This window comes from Aulonocara sp. 'chitande type north' Nkhata Bay, linkage group LG5 (genome assembly GCF_057382095.1).
Source record: "Aulonocara sp. 'chitande type north' Nkhata Bay isolate Kocher_YH1m ecotype deep benthic linkage group LG5, A_spYH_male_GT1.1, whole genome shotgun sequence".
Classification (NCBI taxonomy): Eukaryota; Metazoa; Chordata; class Actinopteri; order Cichliformes; family Cichlidae; genus Aulonocara; species Aulonocara sp. 'chitande type north' Nkhata Bay.
This window is the reverse complement of record NC_141348.1, coordinates 28,274,259-28,297,948: the sequence shown is the minus strand read 5'-3', so window position 1 is coordinate 28,297,948 and position 23,690 is coordinate 28,274,259. Positions and strand designations below refer to the sequence as shown.

General features: G+C 40.9%; 1 protein-coding gene across 3 annotated transcripts in view; it reads right to left on the bottom strand.

Annotated features, from left to right (window-relative positions):
- Nucleotides 1–23,690, bottom strand: part of kaznb (kazrin, periplakin interacting protein b) — a 139,724-nt gene that overhangs the window by 18,843 nt on the left and 97,191 nt on the right. For all 3 annotated transcript variants that reach the window (XM_086292721.1, XM_086292720.1, XM_086292722.1), the window contains one exon: nucleotides 15,828–15,935. In XM_086292721.1, the coding sequence (XP_086148847.1) occupies nucleotides 15,828–15,935 (108 nt within the window). The remainder of the gene's footprint in view (nucleotides 1–15,827; nucleotides 15,936–23,690) is intronic.

Below are 23,690 nucleotides of genomic sequence, written 5' to 3'. Positions count from 1 at the left end.
AAGCTAGCGTCACTCAAGGCTCTGATGTTAACTTCAAAAAAAAGCTAAATGTCTGATAGATGGCTGTGTCAAAAGAACAACAGCAAACGCACACACGCACGAAAACATCATGGGCCTTGGGAACAGGAATTCAGAGGTAACCCCGATTTAACCCCGTGTTAAACTGAGAGCACATACACTGGAAAAACGGTGATGATCCAGAATGCATGACTGGAAAAAAACAAACAAACCATGGAAACGATCCAGCAGCTACAGAGTTGTTTCAGCCTGGATCAATAAGCTCAACTAACCATCGAGGGATGTCGTTCGTACAGCAATATTTCAAGTAAAGAAGTGGAGTGCTCCCTAATTTTTAAGGCAATGCCTTCAAAACTTTGTATAAAACTATAGAGAGAGCCGACGTCAACGTGAGGAAGCCTGCATCAGAGGAAAAAAGAGAAGGTCTTAGCAGGCCTGCAGCCAGACGTTGTGGGGCTGCAGCAGCTCCGATAAGAGAGGAGGGGACAGTCCATCGGTCTCTGTCAGCGCGGGACTCTGGAAGCACAGCGGGCAGCTCTGTGCTGCATGTGACAAAAAGAGTTTGTTTCCCAGAGAGAGCAATCTCTCATGGCCTTCTTGCAGCTTAAATCCATTTATTCATCTGTTTACCTGCAGGCTCTCCTATTTTTGTCACGGGAGCCCGGCAGCTGCTTTTGATGACACTGGACAGAATTGGACATTATTTCTGAGGACGCTTTATATTTGTTTCACTGCGATGTGGATGCTGATCGACTCTTGTCATTAGCTGTCAGTTTGGAAATGGCTGCATTTTAGTTGCCAAGTATTAGCATCATTACACGCTTGTGTTATATCCATTAAGCTGTACCTCAATAACAAAGTGTGAGCATTTTGTCCTAAGGGTATCTACGGTGGATTTAGTGAGAAATGTGTTTAACTTACAAAGAATCAATAACACATTTCTCCCAAATCCAATTTTGCATTCATTTTCAGCATCATCCTCTTTCACAATTAAATACACCGGCTCACACAGCAGACACAGGCTAAAATACACAGAAATGGACCTGCAGGAAGTTTTTTTCTTTTAAACAACTCAAATTATGGTAAAACTTGAGGAAAAATAAAAGTTAAGACTTCTTCTGCAGATGTATGTGATCGTTTCACATCTCAAAAAGAGTGAAAGGACATAAAGAAAAGGGTGCCGACAGAGGCGAGCCATCCATTGCCTGTACCTACAGATAATTCACCTCCATATACACTGTTTTATGCAATCTAAAAAAGCAATTTAAACTGACAGGAGTCATATAAGCCACACAAAGCAGTATGCTCTCTGAGCTTTGAGTGGTTGTGCAGAGAGCTTGGCAAAGCTATTAGTGTCCTCCCACATAAGAAGAGAACCCACTCTCTTCCTACTCAGCAGCGTCCCATTCAATGAACTTCTCATCCAAGCCTCCCATTAGTTTGTCCATCAAAGCCAGTCAGTAGCAGGTCAATCTCTGTCCCTTTTCCTTGCATAGCAGAGCTATTAAAACCCAGCACGCACACGTACACACAGCTGAGGAGAGCACATATAGTAGCTGTAGGCTTATGATGAGGTGTTAGAGAAAGCAGAGGCACCGGGAAGGTTAAGTGGGTGTTGGAAATGTGTTGATTGGTGGTCAAAGACCTGAACTAGTCTCCTGTGAACCATATGCAGGATTAAAGTGGCCTCATTTGTATACATGACTGATCAAAGATGCTTAACGTGCACTACGGTGGAATATTAAACTTGGATGAGAAAGTCCATTTAAAGCTAATGCTCTTGTTGCATTTTAAAAGCAGTTTGTGTCTCACTATGCACGAAAAATGTCCCGGTTAATAGAAGGAGGCCACAAACCGAATAGAAAAAAAAATGGTAGAAGTAGTTCCAGAGAACTTTAAATGTGAGGCTTGTGGATTAACTAGAAATGGAAAATATTTCTCATGAGACATCTAAACACATTTTCCAGGACTCTTGGGGATAGATCTACTCTATTTTCAATTGGGCTTACAATTTTCCTTTTTGATAAAGCATATAGTTAGGGCTGAATCAGATGACCCTGAATCCTCCTTTAGTTACGCTGCAATAAGCCTGGGCTGCTGGGGGCTTCCCATGAGTGTTTCTTCTTCACTCACTATGTGTTTATACACCACTCTGCAGTTAAACATTAGTTATTATTAACCTCGGACTCTCTTCCACAGTGTATATTTTATCCTGTCTTCCTCCCATCACACCGGACAGGTCACAGCAGATGACCGGCTTTCCCTGGGCCTGGTTCTGCTGGAGGTTTCTTCCTGTTAGGGGGATTTTTTCCTTCCCACTGTCGCCAAGTTTTTTCCCAGCAGGAATGGATTCATTTTTGGGGGACTTTCTCTATTATTATAGCATAGATGTTACAATGTTATGATATGTTACATGTTACAACACAAATCTCTTTGAGGCAACTGTTGCTGTGGTTTGGTGCTGTATAAATAAAATTGAATTGAACAGATCACATGATAGGGTGGGGCTAGGATTCACAATGGTTCACAATCAACCATGGCTGATTGTGACCCACACCTTTTTTCACACAGAGTGGGTGTGATTAGGCATAGGATCAATAGGGGGTCCATGACCCTCTTGGGGACAGTCCCATAGAGCTTAAAGTCTGGGACTCTCCACCAGTTGCTCTTAGAACTCAAGAAGTTTCTTGGATGAGAGGTGAAACGTCTTCAGGGACTACAGACACCTTCTTTCCAAGCTCTTTAGGCTACAATGACCTGGATGCCTGAGAACCTTCACAGATGAATTGAACAGATATCTCAAACTTGCAACAGTCCTTGCAGCTAACTGCTAGCATGGTAACATTTCTGTAATTTGGGTGTACTTGTACCTTTTAACAAAGCACTTTTGTTTCACAAGATATCATAAAGAGCAGCCTCTCCAGCAGCATGGAATATTTTTAATAAGCAAAACCATTAGAATGACATTTGACAGTCGAGCAGGGCGTCAAAAATCTCTGCAGTGACAGCAGCTAACCATTCTGCTATGATGTGCATGGTTGTCATTTTTCCGCCTTGGTCTTCCTGCCAATTCAGATTTGTGTAATTTAAAAGTACAGTATACAAGACAAACCCAGAGGCAGTGGTGCTGGCTGTTCTCCTCTAATCTCTCCGGTACAGTAAGTGAAAACAGCTGAGCTGGATAACGAGGGCACACGGAGCTTTCTAAGATCCACACATGCTGTAATACCCCACACCTCTCTCTTAAATACCTGATGAACCTTCATTAAGGAGCGTAGGTGGGTTTTCTGAGATTTTCACTTTAGGCTCTAAGAGATCACCTTTTCTTGTATAAAAAAAAAAAATGTAACAAACAAATTTATGTGACAGCTTCATGGCAGAAAAATCAAGAGGAGGCCGTTCAGTCTGGTTGAACAGCTTTAGCTTCCATGGAACGAACATGTTGGCAAGACACTTGTTAAAAATATGAAGGAAGTTATTCCTGCAGACAAAGAAGATCCGGCCAAAACTTTCAAATCATTTTTCTGCATGAGCTCTTATTAAGCTACAAGTGCAGCACCACACAAAGTGCAAACCACAGCTTTGGCTTCTTTTAGAAGATTAGTATTGAATTAGAATAGAATAGCTTCTTATTGTCACCGTTACAAGAACAATGAAAGGCAGTTTGGCATTTCTCCATGTGTGTGAAGTACACAATAGCGTAAGTATTTACACAATAACTGACAAATTTACACAAGAAAGATATGTACAAGTTATACATACACCTGCAAACATACACGCACATACATACACATATGAACATATACACATATGCATCCGTACATACATACACACACACACACATATTTTCACATACACGCTTACATCTATATACTTACACATACATGCCATCTAACTAGCAGGTGCATTGAGAGGTGCAGTGTGATCAGTGATATTGCACATTGAGGGGGGGGGGTGCTGTTGGAACTATACTAAATAAGGTTATAATAAATACAGTTTAAAGAGGTAGGGGTGTTGGTTGCATTGAAGTATAAACAGAAATATGATTTATGCAGTGCAGTTATCCTTCAATCAGGGTGGAGGTAGGGCATGTTTGATAACCTGTGGGTAAAAACTTCTGTTGCGTCTGTTTGTCTTTGACCTGATGGACCTGTAACGTTTACCAGAGGGAAGTGTCCAGGGTGTGGGGGGTTTTTGATGATGGTGCTGGCTTTCTGCTGAAGTCTGCCAGTATAGATGTTTCTGAGGGGGGTTAGTGAAGTACCGATTGCCCGCTCTGCTGCCCTCACCACCTGCTGCAGTTTCCTCTTGTCCTCCGCGGTGCAGCAGTTGAACCAGAGTATGCAGCAGTAGGTCAGAAGGCTCTCGAAGGTGGAGCGGTAGAAGTTTACTAGCAGTCTTTGGGGTAATTGGGCCTGACGTAGTTTCCTGAGGAAGTACAGCCTTTGTTGTGCTTTCCCTTCCTGGTGGGAGATGTTAAAGTAAGGTCGGCCAAGATGTGGACTCCGAAAAATTTAAAGCTTTCTACCCTTTCTCCCTCCTCCCCATCAATGTAGAGGGTAGAGTGCTCAGATCGCTTTGTTCTTCTGAAGTCGATTACCATCTCCTTGGTCTTGGATGTGTTCAGATGCAGGTTGTTGTCATCAGACCATCGCTTCAGATGCTGAACCTCCTCTCTGTAGGCTGAATCATCGTTGTTGTCCATCAGTCCTATGACGGTGGTGTCATCAGCAAATTTTACAATGGTGTTACTGGTGTGGATTGGTGAACAGTCATGGGTGAAAAGTGAGTATAAGAGGGGACTAAGGACACACCCCTGTGGGACACCCACATTCAGAATGAGGGTGGAGGAGGTGTGCTCTCCCATTCTGACGTTCTGGGGTCTGTTGCTCAGGAAGTCCAATATCCAGCTGCACAGTGAGCTGCTGAGTCCTAAGTTGCTTAGTTTATTAACCAGTTTGTGGGGTTGAACTGTATTGAAGGCAGAGCTGGAGTCCACAAACAGCATTCTAACATAGGTGTTACGACTGTCCAGGTGTGTGAGGGCTGTGTGAAGAGCTGTTATTATTATTACGTCCTCTGTCGATATATCACAGTGTGTCAACATGTTTAAGCAGAGCGTATTACAGGGAGAAAAACTGCAGCTTTTTTTCAATAATCAGAAAAACTGTAGAGCTTCAAGGCATTTTGTTTACTTCTGAAGATCATGCACTGTCTTTTTCCACTCAGTTGAGTCCCTTACTGTTGATGCACAGCTATAATATGATATCTGTAATGCAGCAAATGTGCAGGGAATTGGAGCTGAATGATGGAAACTGTAATGGCTTTCCAGAGAAAGCACTGAGAGATGTTCTGGTGTCGCATTGGAGGGGGCCTGGCTAATATATTGGGACATCAAAGCAGCCCCATTCAATGGCACATTTCTCAAAAGAAAAAGAAAAAAGAAGAAAAAAAATTGACCATGCAGCGAATAATAAAGCAAGAAAACATATATCAAAGCTTTCTTTAAACCAAATTTTAAGCAATATGACAAGTGTTTACTGGGGATAAAAACACCTCACTGTAACAAAAAGCTATGTTGTCAGTGGCTGATATGAGCAGAGCTGTTTTAAACAACCACCAAAGTCTTTAAAACACTCCATTGCCCGTTGGGCATCTTTCTTTGCCTTTAGACAACAATTCTGATGGCAAAAGAGCCAAACGGGACAGGCCAAAAAAAAAAAAAAAAAAAACACTCCATAAAAGCCTCCTAATAAGCTCTTCTTTCCTAAGCTCTGCTTGTTGATAAACGTTACCTAGAATGAACTAGTAGAAACATCAAAAACTTGTTTTCAAGACAGCAGTTGCTCGGAGGCTTTATGCAAAAAGAAAAACATTACATAAGTGTGTAGCTGCATTGCAGGTGATTGTGTTGACTCAAACAGAGTCCCTGAAGAAAGTGAACTAAAATGATTTCTTATGATTATTAATAATATAATTATAAAATGCGATGTAAACAGGAGTAAAAGACAAAAAAGACATAAGCACAAAGCAAAAACTCTGAAGGTAAATTTAAGCAGAAAAGCTCATTATTAGAGCCAAACAAAGCAAAGTAAATGAAAGAAACCACAAATTGTAACCTTTACATTTAAGCCTCAACTTCAGAAGAGCTAGAAGGGCTTAACCTGTGGATCTAAGCCTCTGACCTGGTTCACGGTGGAACACCTCACATCTAATAAGGTTAATTGGCAGCAGCTCAGTCACATAACTGGGTATAAATAGACCATTTGAAACAACCTGGAAAGACTGCATGAGCAAGTTTATAGTTTCAGAATAACATTTCTTCATGTAAAGTTGCAAAGATTTTGCAGTGCTATGTACTGCAAATGCTACGTCTGTGCATTTACGTAGCACAGATCTAACATACATGTCTTTGGACTGTAGGAGAAGGACGGAGCAACTGAAAGAAAACCCACACGCCCCGTGGATAACATGCAAACTCCACACACTAAGGGTCCAGCCGGGGTTTGAATCAGGAACCTTCTTCCTTTGTGGTGACAGCACTAACCACTGCACCAATGTGTAAAATGTTTAAAAGGGACAAGGCCAAAAGCCTACATTGAATGTCTGTGATCTTCTGATCCGTTCTAGATTGTTTGACGTCGGTGATGATATGGAGGTGCTGAACGCTATACACATATCTTTATCTATTCATCATTATGCTACCAATCCAACAATGTTTTTTTTTTTCTAAAGGAAGGCTTCTACCATGGTCTTGCTGAAATAAGTAAACTATATTCTGCCCATATTACAGCAGCCAGACTCCTTAACAAAAGGGTCTGGATGCTGAACTGCCCTCGTTGCAGCAGGGAGCTGTAAAATGACAAAAGAGGCCAATGGGGCTGCTGAAATCCCACATCTAGAATGGACAGGACAACATTGCAGTCTCTAAACTATAAAAATCGCTCAGTTCCTCTGAACTATAAATAGCATTGTTAAAGGAAGAATTTATGCAGTAAAGTAGCAATCGTCCAAGCAATCGTCCAAGCTTTTCCTGTATCATGTTATCAGCATCAAATTTAGGGGTGAAAAAGAGCTTTTCAGTTTCAATATTTAGTATTATTTTCAATGAAAGGCTTGAATTATTTGCACAGCAATGCCTCCTGTTTTAATTTATATTTATAGTGTCCTGAGTTTCTGAAAATGGTTGCACTTAGTGTGTGCAATTGAGCTTAAAGGTGGCTATTTCTATAGTAAATTATGAGAACAGGCGCACATGCCTGCTGAGCTCTGGCCTTCACTATTTATGGTATGAAGCTCGGGCAAGACTGACATGAGAGAAGACAACAGTATGATTCAGCTCATACAAGTAACTGTGTAACCTTTAAAGGGAGGAAAAATACACCTTAAAAGCCATGCAAGGCATACAGTCAGTAACAAAACATTCATGTGACTTGCGTCACATTGCAAATAACTTTAGAGTGCTTCATCAGAGTGGTGATGCACAGATACACATGAGTATCTGAGTGACGTTACTAGTTTTCTTATGGTATCTCTGGCATCTGAAGAACCACTGGATGAAATCTTTACATACTTTTGTTTATGACTAATACTAGGTTGATTCCCATTAGCCTCAGCATATTTGGATAAACATAGGCGTGTTGGCCCCGTCAGTGCAAGTATGTCATCATGGTAGTGACAGATAAAAGGGGCCAAAGTGTGTGGTCTTGCAGCTGATTGCATAACTACAGATATATAAAATCAGGAAGTCAAGTTAAAAGAAAAAAAACTCCAAAACAACACCTTCCTGTCAATTCCTTTCTCCCATTCAAATAATTCCATCCATCCATAGGATGAGAGACATGGTACTTCCTGGAGAGGTGGCCATGCTACTACAGGCCCTACACACAGAAACAGACAATCATTCGAGGCCAACATCTTCCTTCTGTGGAGAAAAGCTGGAGTATCTTCAGAGAACCCACACAGACGCAAGGAAAACATGCAAACGCCACAGAGAGAGGCCCCCAGGTGGCCCCCGGGTGGCCAGTGATTTGAATATAGGACCTTCTTTCTGTGAGACAACAGTGAAATCTACCATCACGCTGCCTCCTCCTTCCAATTCTGCATTGAACAAATGTCTGTTCAGATTAGTTTCCAGAAGTCTTCTGAGCTTTTTTACAACTTCAGACAGAAAAACCAAACCATGTGTTTACAGATTTATTAAATGACTGTAACCAATCAGTTCCAAACCCATGCCTGACACAAGAGAAAGAGAAACGACTGAGAGTGAGAAGCTTCATAAGTAAATACATTCATTCTTTCAGGGGCACCCTGCTGAGTCAAATTAAGGGGAGGTTGGGTGGGTGGATGGCATAGGTACGCTGCACCGATTAGTGGCTTTTGTAAAATCATCAGCAAAACTATATTTAGCATCTTTATTGTCAACTTGTACTATGGGCACAGCAGGAACCTGTGTGGAAATGGATTGGAGATTGTATAGAGAGTGTGGGCAGCATTAAATCAGATTTGATATGCTTAAGCTACAAATAGCAGTAAAAGCACTGATGAGCTTCAAACCAGGAGATCAAAAAGATGTAAGCAAACACCTTATTTCTAATGCCCTGACACCCGGAGACTCTGAGCACTGTGCTGTTGCATCCTAAAAAGTCTCTGCACGTATGGGTCAGGTCCATTCCCCTGTCAGGCTATTACACCTGGCTTGTCTATAATACATCTGCGCATAAATAATGCATGCTACTGACTCTTTAACCTACCTGACAAAAGTATTTACCATTTAATCGATAATTCAACACGGTTATAGATAACAAATCCAGCTAATACATCAAAAATTCAAATATAAACATACAAAATGATTGTAGTTTTCTAAAATTTACTAACATAACATAAATTCAAATCATACATGATTCCAAACATTTTTTACAAATAAATAACTGCAAAGTGGGGTGTGTGTAATTATTCAGCCCTCTGAGTCAATACTTTGTAGAACCACCTTTTGCTAAAATTACAGCTGCCAGTCTTTTAGGGTTTGTCTCTACCAGCTTTGCACATCTAGAATATTCCAGCTGTTCACTTGAAAAGTTCGTTGCTGGGTGATTTATAGCTATGTTTATGATTGCTGTACTGATGAATGGTGAAATTTCACCCAGTGGGTTCGTTACATTTAGCCAATTCTGAGCACACACGTCGCTCCTGTACATCTCTGATTTATCCCATTGCTTCTGTCAGTGTTGATTCCAGTGAAGCACAGTGCTTGACAGAAGACGCTGCTTTGTCACCAACATAGAAAGTCTCACGAGTCAGAGATTGATTTCTTTTTATGGGTCCACAGATCTGGTTTCATTTCATGTCTCTTACCCAGGGTTTGCATTTCGTGGCGATTCTTCTAGTTAGGGACACAACGTGTTCCCTTAATCATTGACAAGGACACAAGTCTGCTCTCCTTTCCTAGATAGCACTCCTGACATTTAGTGCAGTCATAAACGGGTGTTTGGCCTTTATGATTTTTTTTTCTGCAAGCAAACCGCAGTTTCTTTCTCTAGCTGACAGATTTTTTCCTTTTTTTTGGTTATTATTTACCTGGATTCTCAAACCTTTACTCCCAGCATTCAGAGACAATTCAACCTCAATTTAATCTCTGACCTGTGCATGATCTAATACTGAAACAATGCACAGCTTCCCAAAATAAAATCTGGATTCTGAACGTGCAACTACTCTTAAACAACTGCAATTTGTGTGCCGTTTACCCTTGTACCACAAAATGCTCAGTACAGCATTAAAAATGACCATACTAAACCAATCCTACTCAAATTAAATCTTAAACTTGGTACATTACTGTGCTGTAGAACCAGTATTTTATTTCAAGCCAAATGTGCAAAAACAAGGTCTGATGAATGAAAACAGTGTAAGTGTTAAGTTGCTTAGACTCTGGAATGAACATCTGTGCAAGTATACAGTATCTATCAGGAACAGTTCCTATTAATTAATTGCCTGGGGGGGAGGGGGTTACATTACAACTGAGGTCAGTGCAAGGATGCCAAGTGAAGATAGCTGGAATTGATTCACGTGTTTATAATGTGCAGATTAGGCACTCTGCCAAAGATGCTCCATTTGGAGGCTCCGAGAACTTGAAAGTAATTTAAATATTTTTAATATGGTCAAGAGATGCATCCGCCCTCGATGTCACTTGGAATTGGCATCCTTCCCTGTGCATTGGTTTTGTTTACATAAAGTGAATCATCCAGTGATTACTTAACCCTGCTGGCATGAAGGAACTGAAAAGGGCACTCCTTCAGTTTATGACAAAGGAATAAAACTGAAGTGACTGTACAGGGAATGTACTATTATCCAGCTTTCAGCTCAATCAATCAAAATGACCTCATCCCTCTAAAGCTAAACCATATATAACAATTTCCCCCTGTTCTAATGTGAGACACCGGAGAAGCCAATCAATCTGCTCAAGCTGTTTTCACTCAGATACATCTGCTTAGATATCAAGCACAAGCTCCTGTGGTAAAGCCACACAGGATTTAACAGATGCTACATAGTCAGGTTGCTATGATATTTCATACTGCATTTATTTTAAAGGCATAGTTTGACAGTTTGGGAAATACTCCTGTGTTCTTAACAAGAGAAGGATTAGAAGATCGATACCACGCTCATGTCAGTATTATAAATATGCAGCTCTGGAGAAAGGCCACAGGCCTGGAAGGAGAAAAATGGCTTGTCCAAGGAGAAGAAATGCTTTCAACTAGCACCTCTAAAAGGTCACCATTAGACACATCACATGTCTTTCCTTGTTTTTTTTTTAAATTGTGGTTTTATAGAAGGATTTTACAGTCAAGAAACAGTTTGGCAAACTAAAATTGTTTAATGAACTGAGGTGTTTACCATCAAATTGTAAAGTCACCATCATGCCACCATGTTAGTATCTGAAACAAAGCAACCAGAAGCCATCAAATACTTTGTCAACTCACTTAAGTCCCAATCATAAATGGACTTGTGCATATCAACAAACTATGAATCCTGAAGAAGAAAAGAAAATACTGAAAATGAGTCTGAGGTTGGGTTCATGATGTCAATCGCTGAAGAAGAAAATGGCGAACAACCCTCAGTTTGAATCTGCAGACAAGCCTTAACATCTGCTAGGAACAACAGGATCTAGTCCGTGCAGAACTGGAAATCCACGTGTTTTGATACACAGTGTCCCTCATGTCCTGGAGCATGCCTGAATAATCTCACAAACTGCAGGTGGCGCCTGCTGGGCTGCAGCTTATGTGTGTAACGTTAAAAGCCTTACTCAAGTTTAAATCATGTAAAACACTGCAAAAACTACCCGTTCTGTACTCGTTAACTGTTGCACTTGTTGAGATGCTGAAAGCAATAACGGCCTGTGATTAGCTCAGGGTAGTTACAGCTCACAGGGAGATCAAACAGAAACAGGATCGAAGAAATCAGAAAACAAAACAAACAAACTTGACTTTATATGTAAAGATGTGCCACACGCTGTGTGTAACGGCTTCGGTGAATAACTTCACAACAGCGCAGTGAGTGGGACGGCAACAGCAAAAGAACAATCTGTGCGTTGCAGTGCAGTCGGTCAAACTCATTGTCTTTCAAATTTCTGAGCGGTGACCTCAGGCTTCAGCAAACATGAGCTCCTGTACGAGTCATGCAACACACTGTGGGATGAAACTCATCTCTATTGATTCATAAACAACCACAACAAGTCCATCTGAATGTGTAGACAGACACAGACACACACCCACAGCAGCATCAAAGAAACCTTTTCATGGCATCTAGGAAAAGATTCTCCATAGCAGAAGATCTTCTCATTTTCCATCAAACATAACGCATCTTAATTCTTCAGTTTTCTGGATAATACAGTGCGTCTGCTTCCTAAATGAATCCAAACACAACGGCCAACATAGCTCTTAGATTATAGGCCAGCTTCATTATGTCTGCTGAGCTACTAAACTCCTTTATACCGAACATGAATTTGATGAAACATCACAGTTCATGCACAATGTAAAAGATTAAAAGATCATCCATATAAACGTGTCATACAGTATGTAGGTCACTTTTACTTAAGTAAAATAAATAATCCTGGGATATGGAATAGATTTAAATTAATCAGCTTTTATAGTGGAGGGAAAAGGCATGTGGTTATGAGTATTAAAAAATTTTTTGCCATGAGAACCACTTCAATATCACAGCTGGCAAGAAGAGAAGCTTGGTTCGATTACTTAATATTAGAGCAGGTGAAATCAGTCAATTGATTTATGATCTGATTGTCAAAACCTAACTGAGCTGATTAACTGTTTACTGTAACTTTTAATTTTAACTACTTAAAAAAAACACATTTTTTCTGCACATTCAAATGTGTATTCTGCTACAGTGAATTCACTAGCTTTCTGTTTGTTCTAGAAAACAATTAGGATTAACCTAGCAAATATTATAATGATCGATCATGAATAAAGGGGCCAATTAATCGAGCATTAAAGCAATCCGAGGCGCAGTGGAGATGTCTTTTTTTTTTTTATAAACTAATGACATTGTTTTGAATAAATCTATAGTCTACCTGTCAAATAAATGTACAAAGTCCACGCTTTACATCGGGACAATAAGTAGGCGCCTAAGTTAAATCAGGCATGTACCAAATAAAAACGCCTGAGTCAAATGTAGCGTGTCCTACAGCAGCGCTTGTTACACTGCATCACAAATCATTTCAGTCTCAAACGTGAAATTTCAGAAATTAATCAGCTTTGTTGTAACTTTTATATTCCTATTATGTAATCAGTCCAGGCAAGCACACGCATTAGGACACGAACAGTAAACCCACTCACTCACCCTCTCTCTCCCTCTCACACACACGCCACACGCGCACACACACACACACGCACGCACACACAGTCTTTTTTCACCGTCTATTTTCTATTGATCACTCACCGGCCTTCCCCTCCTCTTTCTCGGACCTCATGTCCTTCTCGGCACAGGCTATGCTCGGCTCCACTGTCAGCCTCGGTGTGAGCTCTCATAGCAGATTAAAAAAATAATAATTAAACGCACACCTATGCGTCCCGGCCAGTGCACACACAGACCATTCAAACCTCACATACAAACACACACACGCACACTGCGCTGCCGGTCCGGCCGCTCCCAGCTCTGCTTTCTGTGGCTCCACCCAAACAGGTTACCAGGAAGTCATCCCCTGAGAGAAACTCGCTACCTTTCCTGCCCCCTTTCGTACCAAACGAGCCTCTTTCTCTGTGTACCTGCGTAACGAGGTGTCCACGGGCAACTAGGACAACATTCACCCACGCCCACTACCGCTTTTATTCCCCCCCTCCTACCTTCCGCCTCCTACACACGTGTGGGAGGGTGGAGGGGGCGGGGAATACAAACTGCACCAAGGCCCTCAGGTAATGAGCCAGGTGAGTCAGTGGCGTTCTCACCCCACCTGATGGCCGAGAACACTGTGAAGCGTGTGCTTTTACACTCCACCAGCTGAACGCAAGAGGATACACCCCTCTGTGAAAGCTATGCACTCTCTGTGGGCCTCTACATGAGTGTACAGTGCTCACTTCCTGGATGCGAATGTGTGTTTTGGCCATAGGAAGGAAAACAAATCCCCCTCCAAACACAGCCAATTAAACTTCAGTATAAAGCGCTTTAAAGAGGAGGAAAAAGGACCACAACAGTGGCGAATTACTTCAAACTAAACAGCCTTACCTCTTCACAGTGAGATTAGAACATTAGTATGAGCAATGCACCTTATCATTAACCCTCTGGGGATGGGGTTGGTCTTTGCCCAGTGCTGAGTAAGGACAGACTGTGCCACGTTAGATAGGAACTGGGATGTGTTTGAACAGATTAATAATAAATAAGGTGAAGGCTGGTCCAGTTTTCTTCTCGAGCCTCTTCAGGCTCAAAACCCAAAGGCAGGTACAGTGAGGTGATTTGAAGAAAAGAGACAGGACTGTACCTGAATTAATTCAGCCTAAAGGGCCCACTTAGATAGAAACCTTTCTTTTCTTTTCTTTTTTTAAGTTTATGAGCACCTGAGCAACATAACTAGCATACTAAAGTGTAAGCATAATATATTTGTGTGTGTAGGAGTGTTTGTATGTCACAGAAACTTCAGTTAAATCTCTTGCATGTAAAGATGTGACAGCAGTTCAGAGCAGCTGCGCCGTTTGTCCCGGCTGTCAGAGGTTGATGCTTAGCTTTTTAACTCCGTCCAAAGATCAAATGTGGTCTAACCAGATACTTGTCACATGAGGCAATGGATCTGTCAGTCACGCACTGACACCTCAAGGATTACTGCCAGGCTCATTTTCTCTGTCCGATCACAGCTCAGAGTAAAGATTGCAACAGTAACTCTTCATTGGCAGTTATTGTAAGACATCAAAAAGAAGGAGATTTATCTCGTTGTAGAGAAAGGCAGATGCTGCAAATGCTTTGGGTTTAGGGTATGGCCTGCATCATAAATCCTTGATTTAGTTTATTAGAACTTTTGAATGATTCAATCTAATAATAATGTAATTATATTCACTTAGATTAATATTTGAACCTTTCTATATCTGTTTTCTTTGTCTTTATTTAAATAGATACTTTTTTTCGTCAAATGTAGCACTTCATAAATCTAAAGTCATTGTGCAACTACACCAAATTTTATTCACAGTATTGCTTTTATTCTGACACCTCTTCAGTCTGAAATTTTCCACTCCTCTGTGCCCTTATTCTTCAGCTCAACTCCCTGTATCACTATGCCATTCATTTGCTTTGCTAACATTAAAGCAAGAAGAAATCCTAAAAGCCTTCTTTTTCTACCCTCCACTCTCCTCTGCTGTATTGCTCTCCCTTCTCTCAGCAGAGAACGGTTGACCTGTCAGTCTGCATTATCAGCACTGGGGAGTGCTGATAGAGAGTTAGGATGAAGTGGGATTAAAATATTAGCTTGCCTACAGAGAGTACAGGCTGTATAAAAAAAGGAGGAAAGGAAGAAAACTCAAAACAACAATAGGCAGTGGGAGAAGCAGGAGAATGAGTGGCCGAGGTCACTAGAGCCGGTGCTCATTGTCGATGGAAATGACATCAGACTTGTCGAACAGCAACCGAGCATGTTCTTCCAGCTTTGAGGCTTTAGACTTGGAAGAAAAGACCTGAATTACAATTACAGTGCAGACTTTCTGGTTTGAGAACAAGCGCGGACAATAGTAGTCATTAGAATGAGAAACACTAACGGACACAAGCAACAATGGACATACAATCAATTGACCTCATGATCGATACCTTTTGTGCCACGGATACACACTGGTCACTTTGACTGCTGCACTTCAGAAACTGACAGAGGCTATTATCCTGAGCTGCACACTGACAGCAGTGATTGGAGGAGGTAAGTGGCCACGCAGCCCTGCAATAACTGCATGCTGCATTGTAACTCTAGCGCAATAAACATCAATATAGTTCCATTCAGATTAAAGCGGTTTGCAGAGTGAAATGTTTTTCTCTGAGAATCAATCGAGTCTCCCAATTTGGTGTCAGCACTTCTGTGTCTTGCATTGGGAAACAAAACACGTTATTTAGCTGCGATAAATCAAAGGCTGTAATGGATGGTAAAGCCCTCGTGGTCAGGCACCAAGTGCTGTTATCTGACTGTTCTCACCACCCTCTAGCCTGTGCAGCCTTTTGCTCAGCTTTAACCCCCCATTGCACCCACAAGTCAAGCTGACAGCTCTGTGTCTGTCTTCACCATGCTCACTTCTTGCTGTCACCAAGGCAACATCTTGTCTTTTGGAGCGCCGCAGTACCTTTGCCTAGCGAGCAGTCTGGTGTGCCAAAGTCCATCAGGCTGGATATTTCTGTTGGGTAGCACATGTCTGTCACCACTGTCTTCTGCCTGTGACGCATGGATGGATCTGTAGGAGAAAGAGATGAAGTTAGATTTTACTGAAATGGATCAATCAAAAACAAAAAAGAAGAGCTGTATGGCTCTTGTTCTGGAGCACACACACACACGCAGAGCAGGCATCAAAGCACAAATGTGAGGAGCTGGGGTCGAGGTGGGTTGCAAAGTGGCTTGCCAAACAGATGTAAGTATTTTAAATAAACTCAAATACCGCCTCTTTTATGAAATTTGATATTGGAAAGTCATAGTACTTTACCATGCAGCTGCTGATAATTTGCTGTTATCATCCCAACTGCTGGGATTGTGTTAAGCTCAAATTTTGGACATTTTCATTTTTCACGTGCAAAACTTTATCCTACACAGTTAAGCACATTTACACCAACAGCCAATTTAGAAATAACAATTAACCTAACATGCATGTCTTTGTTCTGTGGGAGGAAGCCTGCAGGAAACCTACACAGTCAGAGGAGATCAAATTCCATAGAAAAAAGGCCCAGAGATTAGGAAATTTAAACCCTTTCTTGATGTGGGATGTCAAAGCTAACCAACGCTCCTCCGTGCCACCCATGCCGTTTTTAGTCAGCAAAACTCTCTGCTATAAAATGCTGATGTAACGCTGTGTGACTGCCTGTTAAATCAGGGAATGCAATCTGACGTCTGAATTTTACACATGTAAAAAATACGAGTCTCTCTCTTACAGATCACTGCAGTTGGGATCCACAAAGCAATTACACCACAGAATGAGTATCAGTAATGATGCATGGTCGTTGAATTAATACTAAAATTCCACCACCCCCTGCCTATCTGAGTAAGGCCAGAAGACACTGTGCCTGTGCAATGATCTTTTGTGCTCCATACATTGATAAAAGGTTAATGGAACTGCTCAAGGAGGACTCCTGTGAATTGCAGTGAAAGAGACCCATCTGCTCATCATTCCTCCCCTTTTCAAAGAAAAATGGTTTGAGGGAGCACATGTTTGTTTTTAAGTCATCAAAATTCTCCAGTTCACTGCCTTTCTCCCAGCTTCTTCTTCCTTTTTTTTTCCTGGTCCACCTCTGGTGTCTAAAGCATGAAATAAAATGACAATGATTATGGGAGTCAGCAATATCCTCACTGTACCAGGGAGTGATTAAGTAGAGCATGATGGTGGGCTTATGATCCCACAGTCGGTTTAATATCTTTAAACCTGCTTACCTTATACATTCTATGGGGCTATGAATATAGGTTCTCCTCTCAGATACAGAGACATACAAATGCATTTTCTAAATTTCGACATTTTCCTTCAGTACAGCAATAACTGTCTACCCTCAGGTGCCTTCTACAGTAGAACCACGTGCACATCCACTCTTCTTCAATAATGATCTCACTCTTTCCCTCCTAATCTGCATATTTTGACAGTTTTAATTTCACAACCCTATAGTATTTATCTGCATTATTGACCTTCCCCTCCATTCTCCCCCTCCTCCATCCCCCTGACCCGTCAATAACAGTTTAGGTGTTGTTAAGCTGACCTTTTCTTTGATTTTTAATATGGAGATTGGAGAGCAGGCGGGCTCATGCTCGACCGCTCTTACCACAAACATTAATGAGAGGGATAGATAGAGGGAAAAGATGAAGCTGCTGGCGATGAGACAAATGTCATGCTGTCGTGATTTGGTGCTAAATAAATAAAATTGAATTGAATTATTAAATGGATTTTTCAGAAATGTGGCCTTTCCTTCCTGTGACAGGACAAACAGATGGCACGCAGCTGTGTAGTGGGCCATTGTACGACATTAAGAGTATTTTGACTATAGACACTATAACTGTTTTGCTCCCAACTGACAGAGTGAGGCACCACTTTTGACAGAGTGATCTATGTGTTTTTAAAACACTTTTATTCCTGTGGCAGTTTGATGTTGCACAAGAGGTTTAAATTGTGAGATTGAGGATCGTCGAGATGCATTTTTAAGAAGCCCAGTTTTTCATAAATGTGTTTTGCCGGTGTTGGAGGCGCGCTGATGAAAGCTGAGTGACAGTACGGCATTACACAAATGTGGTTCAAAAAACATTTTGATTGGTTATATGCAAACAACGTCTCTTTCTACTGAGATGAATTGTTAAGGGCACACCTACAGGTACAGATGCACTATTACAAACTAAAGCCAAAATATATATATATGAAATGCAAATTGTTTTCTTTTATGCATTATTTACCTTCTATTAGAAAGCATCCACAAAGCAAACCCATAATACTTCAGCAGAAAATTTGCATTTTTATTTCCTATTAAGTCAAAAGTTATATTGAGTTCTTTAAAAATGTAAGAGCCTTCTTTGCAGCGGGGGAAGCACAGCATTACAATGGACTCAGGAACAGCTAATTATTAATGAGAATATGAGGCGGTGAGTTTGAGAGTCAGAGGAGCTATTCAAACATGTGACCCAACTTTCCCTCTTAGTGAACACTCAGCTTTTGGAGCCATAATGGCATTAACAGTACATGATAGAAAGAGTCGACGCTCAGCAGGAGCCAGCGTAGGTACTGAAGCAGAATGAGAAGACAACTACCATCAGTTTCGAGAGAGCCCACCTTCAGCTAACCTTTAATTATTCTGGCAGTCACTCGATCATGTGGCAGATGCATTTATTCCTGTATCAATCAGTGCACCGGAAAGGAAATAAGAGCTATTAGCATGTAGCTACTGTGGAATACCAACACCCTAAAATACTGTCCTGCTGAGTTCAGACACACAGATCTGTTTTATTATTGCCGGTGACTGACACAAACATGTACGGGCACCACTTGCAGTAATTTATAATGAGCGGAAACACAAGCTGTTGATTGTGTGCAAAGTGGGGCAGAGTTTAAGAGGTGAGTGACTGATCAGTCGCTCATAGAGAACAGAAGCTCATTGTAATGTTTACTGTTTTCACACATTCTCCCTGAAAGGCTTTATGGTCTTTGTTAAGGCAGATGAGTTGCAATCCTAAACAGAGGTTGTCGTGCAGTTTAAATTACAATAATTCAATGCCTCTTTATACATAGTGAGGGGATTTTTTTGTTTTGAGCTGCTCATTTTTACTCTGCACATGTACTCTACTCTTTATAAAAAGAAAGTATTATGGAAATCCCTTTCATGTTAAGTAACGCTAGACCAGAACAAAAATGTTCAGGAGATATGAGATTACATGTTTTATGTGCAAAATGAATCAGTAATACAACAAACAAGTACTGACAATCAGAGCAAAATAACCTATAGTAATGAACTAGTATCTAGTATTCTTGTTTTATCCACACTTGTCACATTTAAAGGCTATCCAAACCTACATAACCCTATGTGAAAATGTGAAAATCCTCCCTAAACCTCATAGCATGTTGTGCCGCCCTTGGCACCAAAAATTGTAATGAGTGTTTCTGAGAAATGACAATGAGTCTTTCTCATAAGAGTGGAGGAATTTTGGCTCCCTCTTCTTTGTAGGATTGTTCTTATTCAGCCACATTAAAGGGTTTTTCAGCATGAACAGCCTGTTTAAGGTCACACCATCTCAATCTGATTTGAGTCCGGCTTTTGACTTAGACCCACCAAAATCTTAATTTTATTTTATTTTTTTTAGCCATTCAGTGGTGAACTTGTCATGCTGCATAACCCAAATGAGTTTGAGCTTTGTAACCCTTTCAAAACTGATAGATAGACTTTATTTCTCTGCCATTTTTGTGTCGTTCTGTTGCGTTTTGGACATTTTAGCCTGCTTCACTTTGTCAGACAGGTTCTGCTTAAGTGATTCAGCAGTACTGACAGTAATCAGGCGTGGGTGTGGCTAGAAAAATTAAACCCAGCTTTCCAAAGTAATGTGCTTAATCACATTTAATTCATGATTTCACAAGGGGACAGGTACTTTTTCACATAGGGCCAAGTACGATTGGGTAGATTTTTTCCCCTAATTTTGTATGTACTTCGTGATCTGAAATATCTAACTGTGACAAAAATGCTGTTTTCTATAGATGTGGTGGCAATATTGTTATCAATAACATATTTTGGCCACAATAATTTAGCAAGAATCGGATATAGAATCTGTAACACAATGTGAAGAACCTCAAGCAGTATTTAAATGAGAATTCACCACCATGCAGGCTTTGAATACATTAGCAAAGCTGAATGAAATGAAGCCTTTTGGATTTCTAACCTCTGGCATCGTACTGAGCCAGAAAAACCCCGCCTGGTTACATAAGACAACAGGATTGAAGTCGGATATTTAGTGTTTGAATATTTCACAAGGGAGACTGGTCATCCCTCACCTCAGTGCTCACGGGTCCCTACTGGTATCATCAGGCACAGACACACAGAGTGCTTCCAAATCCCAGTGTACAGAACACTGAAGTGACACTCCCGCAGCACCGTGCACCTCCACTGTTAGGTATCATTAACAGCCTCTGACACAGATAGCAGTGAGAAATTGAAAATAAATCACTTTTATGATGGAACCAAATGAAATAAGGAAATGACTGAAAAAATACTCAAAAAAACAAAACAAGAGAAGAGTGAAGAGTTCATAAACTCAGGCTGTAAACATGTCAAATAGTTATATGACAACACTGAAATTCTTCCAGGAAAAGTTGACTTAGTATTCAACACAGTCGTCGCCTTATAAGAAAAGCAACTGAAAGATTTCTCTGGGGATTAAAACTGAAACTGCATGCTATATACTGAAGGTTGAGCTGTCACATCTCTATTATACAACCCCAACATGTAGCCAAACCACTGAAGCAAAATGCCATTCCTCTAATGTTTTTTTCTTTGCCCGGAGCTGAAAACTTACTGTCTATTAATCTGTGTTTATAATAATCCGTGACACAGTGAATCAATACTCCTGGCACTCAAATAACAGAGGCCTGAAAGGCTGCTCCAAGGCTGCTGTGATCCATAGCCTCTGGATGCTGTCTGTGAGTTGCCATTAAGCCTGCAACAGCAGCCTGCCCTGAGGAAACATGGGCGAAAAAGCCCCTTCAGGGACACATCAATTACATCAATGAGGAGAAATTGCCTGGGGAAGATGAGCGTCCAGGGTTACCGGTGTTATGAGCGGTGTTGCTCATCTTAGACGTCTGCAGGTTTGTTGCGTTTTGTTCACTCTAATGATGTCTGTGTGCAAGGACAGAGTCAAGAAAAGTGTGCTGTCTCCAAAATTTCACAAACCCCTTTCACTAACGTTGAACTGGAACTCCTTTTTTCAGCGCAGGGATTGACAGGGAGATTTATTCCACAATATAACACACAAATGTTTCCATACCATTGAGAAATTGTTGCTATCCCTTTAATATCTCAGCATGTAGCAGCCCATCGTGGCTAATGCTGCACATCATTGCAGTTTTATAGCGGTTGTACATTTTTGCATCATTGTGATAAAGTTTAATGATCTGTTGGTTACAGTATTTAAATCACTGTGGCAGATAAAACATCTGAACATTTCCATCTGTTTATTTTATCTAGTTTATGAGACTGTAAAAAAAAATACAGCCACTTTTCTCTGAAGTAGTGAACAAATGATTCGTAATCCATATTTGATATCTTAAAAAAGGAATCCCTCTTAGGATAAGAAACAGAGACCTTCACCTATTTTCCAAAAAAGGACCTGCAGCCAGAAAAAACCCACTGAAATCATAAATCCTTTTCTGAGCCTTTTCTCCTCTCTGACTGTATTTTGTAGGGTTGTTTACTCTAATTTCCTGTAGTCCTAACAACTCATTGCCATCAAAATAAGAAATGTGTGCACTCCACAATGAGGGCTTAAGCAGAGTCAACAAAGACATATGAATGAGCTTCTTTTGAATTACCAATGCAGTACCAATTGCCACACCTGCTCACAACAATATCAGCATTTCAGTGCTCAACCCTGTGATTAAAATGAGCTGTGCTGTTATGTCGAAACCAAAACAGCTGAAGGGCTCAGGAGAACGGAAAGTACCTCAGTTCATTATTCATGACAGTACCATCAGGAAAACAAGGTTATGGGATGATACCTAACCTTGGAGTCACTATGGGATGATTTACAGTAGTTGTGCATCATTCAGTAGTAACGCTGGCTGATGAATAATCACCGCGGAGCTGACCTGCCAAACTGGAATAGCAGGAGACTAGAGCTTAATGACAAGCAGTGACAAAAAAGAAATAAATAAATGAATCCCATCATCCTTCATGATAGCTACAGATGAAGGCATAGGATGGATAGATGACGGTCCATCAAACATTTGTAATAATACTGCAGTATTATTGTGGTGCAGCCAGTGAAAAATGAGGAATTCATTATGGTGTAGATAATGAAAGTGATGTGAACCCATAAACACTCAGTAGAATAGTGTTTAATCCATGACAGACTTTCTGAAGAGGAGGATCCAGTGCTTAAGGTTCAGTTGGATTAGTCAGGATCTGACATGGGTCTATCCTCTGTGACCACAAACAAGAACAAACTCTGAATTCCAGGGTTTTCCCCACAATACAGCTGGATAAATGAGATGAATTCTCATCTAAATAAAAACATTAATATCCTTTGGACACAACAGACGAATGGAAGAACACAATGACACATGCAAGAGTTTCCTCTCATGCAAACATACTCAGAATCACATGTGAGCTTGTGCACACGCACACGCACACACACACACACACACACACACACACACACACACACACACACACACACACACACACACACACACTGTATGGCTCATCTGACTCTTTGGGCCACAGCTGGCCATTGCAGGGCATCATCCGCCCTGCCATAACCCAAAGGCTTTGCTGGACTAGGAAAGCTAGATGAGGACGGATTTAAAGTGAAGATTAAGCAGGAAAATCTGCCTGGAAGAAATCCAACGCTGACACAACTTAAAAAAAAATATAAAAAATTCCTCCTATTCCTTGTGCCAATGCCTTCTAATCGCGACAGCTGGCCAGGATTGGCTTGGGAACATTTGGAAAATATGAGACTTATTTTACTTCCCTCTCCCCATAGGCTTAAGCTTGAGTAAAAAAACAAATCTCATATGTAATCTTGCCACACTACCTATCCCAGCTCCTACAGGAATGAGAAAGAAGAAAGGCTACCATCAAAATATTCATATTTCTTTTTAAGTAAACAGGTTATTTTTCCATACTGGTCAATCCAACCAAAGGCTAAACTATCAAAACCTCTGCTTGTAAGTTATAGATGAGTTTGTGAGAAAAAATGAAAACCAAAACGAACAAATGAATCAAAAAGATGAGAAAAGGTGACAGATTGAAGGGCTTTGCTGCAAGACCAGAGCATCTTCTGCAGAGGAAACCACTGCAGCTCTTCAGTCTATTCAGTCTGAATAATACAACACAGTAGCATAGCACTTGGAGGCTGTGTTTGGTGTGAAACACAGAGAGATTTTGTATTAGAGTTGCTACAGTATAATAGCTCTAGTAGTATGTGATGCATAGTACTGACCAAAATAAGCACAGGCTAAATTTGTGAATAATACAACCGAGACTGCAATGTTCACTGGGCCCAGACAAGCTGAGTACTGATGCAAGGATGGAGATCACCCACAGTGATACAGAACACTGTAGCCAACCAGTCAATGAAGAAAGTCCACAAAGAGAATTGAATATATCCTCCAACTTACAACAACTCAGCTAACCCCAGTTTAAACAAAGCAGCTGCAGCTATGCTGGGGCAAAAATAAAAGTCATATCTGACGGCAACATGTTTTATTGATTTAAAAAAAATGTTATTGTGATGCGAAATATCTTGCTCTTGTTATAAA